This window comes from Pristiophorus japonicus, chromosome 16, assembly GCF_044704955.1.
Source record: "Pristiophorus japonicus isolate sPriJap1 chromosome 16, sPriJap1.hap1, whole genome shotgun sequence".
Classification (NCBI taxonomy): domain Eukaryota; kingdom Metazoa; phylum Chordata; class Chondrichthyes; family Pristiophoridae; genus Pristiophorus; species Pristiophorus japonicus.
In genome coordinates this window covers 50,968,922-50,979,277 of record NC_091992.1, presented here as the reverse complement: position 1 = coordinate 50,979,277, position 10,356 = coordinate 50,968,922, and the positions used below count along the sequence as shown (strand labels likewise).

The 10,356-nt window shown below is 41.6% G+C and overlaps 1 protein-coding gene across 1 annotated transcript in view; it reads right to left on the bottom strand.

The window, feature by feature from the left end:
* Window positions 1–746: 746 nt before the first annotated feature.
* The window catches only part of pom121 (POM121 transmembrane nucleoporin), a 56,358-nt gene continuing 46,748 nt past the window's right edge, over window positions 747–10,356 (bottom strand). The window contains 2 exon segments of the mRNA XM_070857289.1: window positions 747–1,710; window positions 4,708–4,836. Coding sequence (XP_070713390.1) covers window positions 1,616–1,710; window positions 4,708–4,836 — 224 coding nt within the window. The 3' untranslated portion in view covers window positions 747–1,615.

Genomic DNA, 10,356 nt, shown 5'->3' with positions numbered 1-10,356 from the left:
TATGGCAACAGGTGGCATGGGGTTTGTACAACACGTGATCAGTATCCTACCGGTTACAAAAAGCACTACCCAACAACACTATGTACCCAGTATGACTGCTCCTAATAAAATTTGCTGAGAGACTAAAGTCAAGATTTATTCAAAAAGTTTTGATGAATCAGTTCTTTTTTTAAAAAAATCTTTTGAAAAATCAGTTTGTTTTTAATCAAAAAAATTAAAACGGGCACATTTCCAAGCTGCACCCAAAATAAGATGCGCGTACCTAGTCGCGGTTAAAATATACACGGTATATATGTATACATGTACAATTCTCAACATTGCCAGCCAAAGTTTTGGTAGAAGCTGAAGAAATTTGTATTTTTTTTCATTATAGCACCGGATTTTTAAAATCTGTTTGAGTCCTATATATTGTGTAATGGGAACCTCCTCTAAAACTAGCCATGACTGCCATTTCTCCATAGAACACTGCTTAATGTGTCACGCAGTTATAGTAGCAAAACACTATCGCATCAGATTAGCAAGAGTCAGATTCACATATATCCAATGAACCAGCCAGGTCCGGCATTACCAACATGCCGCCACACATACTGAAATTTTTCCTCCAAACTCGATTCACTGAGCAAAAAATGTGAGATATACAAGCAAACACTGATAACATTACTGTATATAAAAAAAAAAATGGTCTGACACTTGGGAAGGGAAAAGGGAGCAGGCGGGGCGGGGGGGGGGGGGGGGGGGGGGGGGGGAAGTAGCATGGGATAGAGAGCTAATTGGATTTGTTTCCCTTACCTAACTAAACAACAGATTTAAAAAGGAGGCTATAACATCACGCACAGGAGGGGAAAAAAAAAAGAGGTAGGTAGCATAGCAAAAGATGTTGAGAAGTGACTCAAACAGGCACAACATTTTCTTTTCCCAAAAACAAAAAGGTGTTTTCGGCAAGGTTTACAATTCTTGTCAGAAGTAAACTAAAATGAATGGAAGTGTCCAAAGAAAAGGGGAGAGAGAACAAAGAGAAAGAGGGGGAAAAATAGTTAACATTAGCCTCCAGTTCAGTTTTGCCTTTGGACACAAGACACCACACAAAGTGGTGACATTACTGGGAATTGTGCCCTTAAGAAATGTAACAAAAAAAAAACATTTTTTCAAGTGCAGCGATATGTACAAAAAAGGGTCAGTCCAGAAAGGTCCGCAAATCACATTTTACAGCAACCTTTAAAATAGAACGTTTCAAGTAAAGCTATGTCTGCCGCTTACTGAGTCACCCATTACTGCTGTACCCTGAACCAAACTCAGATCACCGTTCTGCAATGGTCAGTTTTAAAGAGGGTGTACAAACTTAAGACGAGGAGGACTTCACTGCAGTCCAATGAGCTTCCCGCATTGTTGCAGAGAAATATTTTTCAGCAGCCACAAGCCATTCGTTCTGACAGTTCAAGCCAAAAAAACCCTAAATTTAAACAGAATTTTTCTCAAGTATATATTCTCGGCTTTTGAGGTCAGTTGCCTGCACATCCACGACCGGCGTTGTTTAGGGTACAAAAGTAAAAAGTGGTAATGGTTTTCAGAATAGTCAACAAGTAATGTTCATGTGCACTATTCACAATCCCAACGTCTATCTCTTCCGTACATGCTGCCGTCTAGCCTGCAATCTCTGCCTGGCTCCAGTAGGTCGAGATCCAGCTCCTATAGAAAAGGTTGGTGTTGCTGCTGAGAGAAACAGAATCGAAGTAGGACAGTTAATCATTGAACACTGATGTTAATATAACATGTGGAAATTCTCTCTCCTCACTCCCATGTACCCACGAAATGACTGTTTCCACAGTAGTGAATGATCAGGAGGGAATTGATGTGTGGAGACCCAAAACATTCCCAAGTACTGCCTGGGCCACCTAACAAAAGGGCCATGCACTTCTTTTTGTATAAGGTGATATAACAGGATAAAGTCAGACACAATGGACAAGGAAGGATGAACCGAGAGGGACAGACAGATCTAAAGAAACGATCAGCTAACTCAGCAAATGTTAGGCAATGCAAGTGGAGATCTTTGCCAGTGTGTATGGATCAGCTAGTCACTGCTCAAACCAGATGATCCACAGAGAGCCCAAATAGATGACTACTATTCTACATTCATCAGCGCACAAGGGGCATGGTGATGTGTGACGATGCATGGTGCATCACAATCCTCTTAGAAAACAAAGAACAGTCAACACCGGGGAGTACAAATCTTACCTAAAATATGTTCGGGGCTTATGTGAACACTTGCCATAACGTTTTTAAAACAAATCTGGCAGAAGGTTCCCTGTTATACGGTTAGGACAGGCTATAAGGCCTCCTAGGGCAGCACCATTTTACACTGTTTTTATACTGAGGGCCTGCCACCGTCTCATCCATACTACCACAACAGATCAAGGAGCAGATTAGGAGTCTCTGCCATGCGATTACATGTAAGGATTACCAAAGTGCACAACTCTATTCAACTTCATATTTGTCCTTCCAAGAGTTTCTTGGATTATCCGCAAAAGTCCAACAGTACCACCAGATCTCCAAATGTGATTGGTCTGCCACTTATTCACTTATAATACACCTTTTGCTCTCTATATACTTCTCTCGTTGTTTTCGAGCCCAATAGTCAGGTGGAATTTTGTCCCGTTGATTAATTGATAACAGGTCATTTTAAGGGGTACCCATGCCTCTCGTCCAGTTTAAAACTTGTTTCCTGAACACAAGTCCTATGTGAACAAGGCTTCTTGTAAACAGTATCCTCATTGGATAAGATGTTCCATGGACTTCTGTTTAATCGATTCATCAGGCTTTTTGATGCTGCCTGAAGGGATACGGTAGCATAGTGGTTGGGTTACTGGACAAGTGATCCAGAGGCTTGGATTAATAACTCAGAAAATGCAAGGTCAAATCCCACCATGGCATTTAAATTTTAAAAGTGAGCGATTGTCATAAAAGCCCAACAGGTTAAGAAATCTGCTGTCCTTACCCAGCCTGGCCTTCGCCAGCATGGTTGATTTAACTGCCCTCTGATAAGAAGAACATAAGAACATAAGAAATAGGAGCAGGTGTAGGCCATTCAGGCCCTCGATCCTGCTCCGCCATTTAATAAGATCATGGCTGATCTGATCATGGACTCAGCTCCACTTCCCTGCCCACTCCCCATAACCCCTTATCGTTTAAGAAACTGTTTATTTCTGCCTTAAATTTATTCAATGTCCCAGCTTCCACAGCTCTCTGAGGCAGCGAATTCCACAGATTTACAACCCTCAGAAGAAATTTCTCCTCATCTAAGTCATGCTCCAATATGACAATGAAATAAAGGTAGGGCCTTCTAGCTGTTTGTTGCAACAGCAAAGGCACGTTATAGTTGCCCATAAGTTCCTCCAGCCAACAGGCCACCCGAGGAATGTGAAGAACCCCTACCCCGCTACGAACACTACTAGTGCTCCTTGAATTAGAACAACTACTGTAAACAGGCGTTATCTATGTGGACTGTAAACTTGTTGACAAGCAGTAGTTCTTGAAATATCAAATGCCTGGTCACAGTTAATTGCTGAATTCAATTAAGTTATGGGTCATACCCTTCCATCCTGAGAAAGAGCAGTCATGTATTTAAATTCAGAAGCATCTGTATCTAAAATCAGCTGGTGGATTTGGGGCCCCATTTTGGCATAACGATCCAATTTGCATATTAATGAAAAGCTTTAAAAAAAAATCCAAAAGGTGTGGGATTGTTGAAGAGCTTCATACTGTTAGAGATGCCAGGTACAAAAGATCACTTGTAGAAAAAGAAAATCTGCAGGCCATATCCAAATAAGCTACCAAGGATTTATATTGCTGAAAATGGCTTGAAAGGAAATTCTTCATAAATTCCTGGTGCAATATTTATGATGGAACATTTCACACGTGTTCACACATTTTGTGGACAAACTCTCCAAGACAAGTCTTTAATATAGTGGACTTATCCACTTCAATATTATATATTTGAATCCAGGTGTTCTGCTTGTCCCAAAGCTTCCAGTTTGGATCAGCTCATCTGAAGAAGGTTTCCATGCAGGATCAATGAGATCCCACCCGACACCAACATAATGACAAATCCACAATCTTCAGGAGGTCCTTCGCTCAGTCATTTCGGATTCTAGCAATACTGCAACTGACATGAAAGATAGCGGAGGGGTAATTACTCTGAATCTGCATCCTATACTCTTAACAGCTCTACGCACTACCCCAAGCTCAAATGTTCTATTGGCTACAACGGTGGATGATCGATAACACCATAAAGCCTGCTGTGTGATCCATTCACACCACAGCCCTATAATACTTCATTCCTGCTGGGATCTGAAGTCATCCAGGGTGCCACACATTATATAAATACAAACTGGAAGTATTTAACAGCCTGTGACTCAATGAAACACATTAGGCTGCACAGGTCAGATAAATGACAAATCTGATTTCTATACCCTGCATTCTAGTAATTATTGCAAACAGCAACTTTACCACATCATCTGATGTACACACAAGCCTTCTGAGCTGGCTCGGTCAGCTAATCCAACACACACAGGAACCTGCCAACTAGTTCCCTGCATGGTCTATTTCCTTACTAAGCCACCAGAGACACTCAATGGAAGTGACGAGGTGAAGCAGACAATCATCAAATGTACACACACAGAATGGGGTTGGTGACGACGGCGACTTCCTTACCAAATGCCGACGCTGCTGCTGCGGCCGCGCCTGCTCCTGGACTCCCGAAGTTTGATGCTGGAGCACTAGTGGTCCCAAAGGAAAAGCTGCCACTTGGAGTACTCTGTCCAAATCCAGGTGCAGTAGTCCCTGGAAAACAAACAGGAGAATAGGCCAAGCCTTTGAATATCCATTTTATACAGAATCAGTTGCAAATGCTACAATGTCTTGGCTTTTGTGAAATAATTAGTAATTTCTAATACTACAGGTAAAAGTTTTCTAGTTTACAGTCCCACAAGAGGAATTATTCCCTCCTTCAAGATGTGCTGCAATGTTTTACCTACTATTGGCCAATAGTTGAGTTTACCTTTAACACCTTTTATATAATTGGAGTTACATTTGACCTTTTCCAATCCTTGGAGGCTGTTTTCACTGAAATCTGAAAATGTGATTGATTTACATTAGCCACTTCCTTATGTACCGAAGTGTTGTCCATCTGGGCCAGGTGCCCTTGTCCCCTGTTAAGTGTTCTCAGCCTGCCCATTACCTCCAAATTTGCCATTTCTAATATTCAGAATATCTCATTCAATATGACTTCTAATAGTAATATGGACAGAACTCAAATGCACACTGACTACTCCTTCACCTGACGTTGGTATTAAATGCAACTTCAGATAAAGTAATACAGAGCGATTCTATGACAAAAATAGTGTGGTACCATCTGGGAATAAGAACATAAGAAATGGGAGTAGGAGTAGGCCATTGACTCCTCAACCCTGCCGCGCCATTCAATATCATGGCTGATCCGATCCGGAGCTCAGCTCCACTTCCTGCCCGCTCTCCATAACCCTTATCACTCAAAAATCTGTCTATCTCCACCTTAAATATATTCAAAGACCCAGCCTCCACAGCTCTCTGGGGCATAGAATTCCACAGATTTACAACCCTCAGAAAAAATTCCTCATCTCAGTTCTAAATGGGCGACCCCTTATTCTTAAACTATGCCCCCTAGTTCGAGATTCCCCCATAAGTGGAAACATCCTCTCTATCTACCCTGTCAAGCCCCTTCAGAATCTTGTACGTTTCAATAAGATCACTCTCATTCTTCTAAACGCCAATGACTTTAGGCCCAACCTTTCTTTATGTCAGCCCCTTCATCTCAAGAATCAACCTAGTGAACCTTCTCTGAACTGTCTCTAATGCAAGTATATCCCTCCTTAACTAAGGAGACCAAAACTGTATGCAATACTCTAGTTATGGTCTCATCAATACCCTGTATAGTTGTAGCAGGACTTCCCTGCTTTTATACTCCATCCTCCTTGCAACAACATTATTTTGCCTTCCTGATTACTTGCTGACACTATTGATACTAGCAGTTTAATTATCAAAAATACATTTGGAAATTCCATTTCAAATCCACTCTTCCCTTCCCACCACAATGCTCATTCCCAGTCCTGTGTGCAGACCAAAGATCTAGCACAAGTTACTGCTGCTCTTGAACCTCCTAATTCTCACTCCCTATGCCAAAACATCCTGCTTCTGCTAATCACCGAGCTACCCTGGCACAGCCAAGATAGGGAACACAACAAGGGCAAATCCTCCCAATCCAAGTACAATGCCATGGAGCACCACTGCACTGTCACTTCAGGTTACAAATATCAAAAACACTGCAGGTTGTTTAATTTTTGTAGATTATGAGACTAACGTTTATAAATTATTTTCTTTCTGTTTTACAAAGTTGCCACACGTCTGCAGTATAACCAGAGCACCCAAAATATTACCACAAATCTGAAGAGGCATGGATGCATTCTTCGGTTTAAAGATGAAAGGAGTGCAAGTACTTCCTGCATCTGGCACAAACTGCCTGAATTTACGGAGCAAAACAAGGAAAATCCCAAAGAAATCAGAAACTGCAGCAGTTAATATGGTTGAAACACTAGCCAACACAAGTCCCATCTTCCCCAAAATACTAGCCGTGCTGCCAAGTAAAGCCCCAAAGTGCTAAAACAGTGAGGAACAAACACAAAATGGCACGAGGTGCAAATTGAATGACAGAATAAAGCATAAACCAAGCTAAAATAGCTAACTTATTACAAATTCACAGACTTAATCGAAGAAGCCAATTCTGAAAGGTCAACGTTTAACTTAACACTCTGCTCCCATTTCCTGACGGTGCCGAGCCCCCCCCCACACCTCCCGTTGGATACATACGTGCATAGAGTTCCAGTGTATGCATGGAAAAGCCAATGTATAATGTGATGTTCTTCAGTCCCCTGGTGCTGTAACCTTGCTAACAGTACATGTCTGTAGGAAGTTTGTTAAGCCTAGTTTACAGCAACATTTCTTCATCCTAAATGTAGTTTTTTTAATAGGCAGTTTGTAACAGCAACTATACTGTAGATGTCCAAACCAAAACATTTCTGATTTACTGATTATTTTAAAAATCAGTTTAGAATCATAGAAATTTACGGCACAGAAGGCGGCCATTCCAGTTTACAGCACTGGAAGGATGGCACCTTCTCAATCAGCCTTGTGGTGCATTCTCCATTTTTACTGTCTACATCTTGTTTTCTAATGTACAAATGCAGTGCTGCACCTCGATCAACTGTGTGAAATAAATTCGATGAAGTTAAACAGAGGGCACCTGTCTCAACACAGCCCTCATTAAAACTAATTTGGTGCTTCCACGAGTGGCAGATTAATGCAGGCGAAGATCAGAACTGTTCTGTCCTGTTCTGGGCAAAGGCATTTTTAGTTGGGTTTACTGTTCCCCTTAAATGAGAAATCTGTCTTTACAGAGCCGAACAGCCCAGCATCAGAAATCTGATTTTTCTTTTTCCTAGTATAGTTGAGTGGTTGAAATGTTCATAGTATGCCCATTTGAAATGTGCCAAACACCCAGCATTATAAGTATAGACTTTGTTCCAAATGTAGGTTCTACTGAGAGAAAGGTGTAGAATACGCAGGTTACAGAAGCATCACTGGTTGTGGTGAGTACAATTTGAGGTGATGAATTAAGATTTCTACAAGTGCATAGTATATTAAATATATTGGCATATGACCTTTTTCTAAAACTGGTTATATTAACTGATTAAAATGGGGCAGACAACAACCTTCGTACTTCTGCCGATTGTGCATATGCAGCGTTTGAGATTTTTTTTCCCCTAACCTTTTTCCCTTCTCCCTCTGCCAGACACCACACCCAGGTAAGCAAGTGAGTTGCTCCTACATTTGGCTGTTGCACTTTAACTGGAAATATGCACGAGTGACCTCGGCTACACAACTACCTAATTTTCCCCACTCTAAGAATCTCAACTGGTTATTGTCTTCTTCAGCAGAGACACTGGGTGTGGAATATTGGTTTAAACCCTTCTCTTACCACATGATTAAATGGAGCTTTTTACACCAATCATGCTTAAACAAACCGCACACAAAAGGATTTTGAATTTTGTGTAATCATCTGCAACCTGGGATCCACTGTGCAGTAAACCAATCAGACTTTACAGTGTGTATGAACAAAACTGTCAGTGCAAAGCCTGGAACTGTAGTCAGACTGCGCTACGGTATGGGAGGATTCAAATGTCCATTCTATTGCGGGAAGACCTGCGCTAGTGGTTCTGGCTCACAAAATCTAGTTCTCATAAATAAGCTTCAATCACAAAATAAACTTACTGGAACACCCTTGCTGCCAGTTTTAGCCAATCCAGCAAGTTTACTTATAGGTTTTAACTAGCTTCGCGAGGTGGCAGCACCACTAGCATAGGTCTCAGTACAACATAAAAACAGCTTTCATTAAGACAACACCCATTTCATTTGAACTTTTTTTCAGAAGGGGTCGCCTATTTAAAATGGAAATAAGGAGGAATTTCTTCTCTTAGAGGGTCGTGAATCTTTGGAATTCTCTATCCCAGAGAGCTGTTGTGGCTGGATCATTGAATATATTTAAGGTGGAGATACAGATTTTTGAGTGATAAGGAAGTCAAGGATTATGGGGAATGGGCAGGGAAGTGGAGTTGGGGCCAAATGGCCGACTCCTGCTTCTATTTCTTATGTTCTTATGAACTAGCCTCAAGGATTCCATCTTCCTTTTAAAGAAGGATCACCAACCAAAACATTAACCTGGCTTTTTCTTTTTGAATTCGAACAGACCGGTTTTTATTTTCCCCCAGCAATTGGATGCTCTGTCTCTATTTCCATCTTTTGCTTTCTTCCAAGTAATCGGGCCCAGTAACAAGCCTTTCAGATTTTCAATTACAATGAGATAATTTCAAATTACAATCGAGGGTCAATTGTTTTGAATTGCTCTCGAAAATGCAGATTCAGGCATAATAGGCCAATTAGCCTCCTATACTGTAAACATCCATGGTTCGATTTTGTCGTTCCAAACTTGGGTTGTGTTTGGATAAAGCATTTGAAGCTGTAGAGGTGTTTCCAGGTCGACCACTAGTGGCGGGAGGGGAACCATGTGTGGTGGTGATATCAGCAAATCACTGATCTGTACTGGGTTGTCTGATTTTCTTAATAACATAGTAGCAATACAACACTAAATATGCTATTATTGGAAAGGGCTTAAATATTCCCATTGCGTATGCCCCTTTGCTCCACTGCCTACCAAAAATCCTGAAAGCTGAGATGCCGTTGAGAAGGCCAAGTGCAATGATTTGGCAATTCAGTAATGATTTGTCTGATGTAAAGAGTTAGCACTTGTGGGAAGTGCCTGCTTGGAGAAAATATTTTCAATAGACTACCCGAGGAAGGAACCATGCAAAAGGTACATTTCACTTTTGGAATGTTGTTCTCGGGATGTGGGCAATACTGCAAGATTACATTTATTGCTCATCTCCAGTTGCCTGGAGGTGGTGATGGTGGAGAGTTCTTTTCCTCAAACTGCTGCAGTCATTATGGTGATGATGCTCTTGCCCCAGTGATAACAAAGGAACAATGATAAATGACTACGTCAAGATGGTGTGTGATTTAGAAGTGATGGGATTCTAACGCCATTGCTTCTCTTCTTGCCAGTAGACATCACAGGACAGGGAGGGGCTACTGAAGTAGACTGTTGAGTTGCTAAATGCATCCTATACATCCTTCAGCCACCGTGTGTTGATGGAGGAGTGGATAGATATTGAGAAGAGAAGTAGGAGCTCCGAGTAAGCAGGTTGCTCTGTCTTGGATGGTTTGAGCTGAGAGTGCTTTCTGAACCTGCATACATCAAGGCAAGTGGTGAGTATACCATTACACTGCACCTTTATAGACGAATGACAGAGCGATTAGGAGGTAAGCCACTTATCAGAGTACCACAGAGTACTATGCTGGTCCAGTTAAGCTTCTTGTCAATAGTGACCCTCTTGATGTTGATGGTGGGGGACTCAGCAGTAGTGTTACCACTGAAGGGGGTTGAGCCTTTTCTTGTTGGAGATAATCACTGTCTGAAACATATGGTTCAATGTTACCTGCCATGTGTCAGCCTAAACAGATGTTGCCCATCCTACTGTAGGCAGGCATGGGTTGCTGTGTTATTGAAACTGCGAATTTGGATCAATGCTAAAGAAGCATCCATGTATATCCTCACTCATGACCTTACGTCAGAGTTGATTGAGGAAGCAGGTTAAGATGGTTGGGCTGAGGACACTGTTCGAAGAAACTCCAGCAGCGATGTCCGGTGCCTTC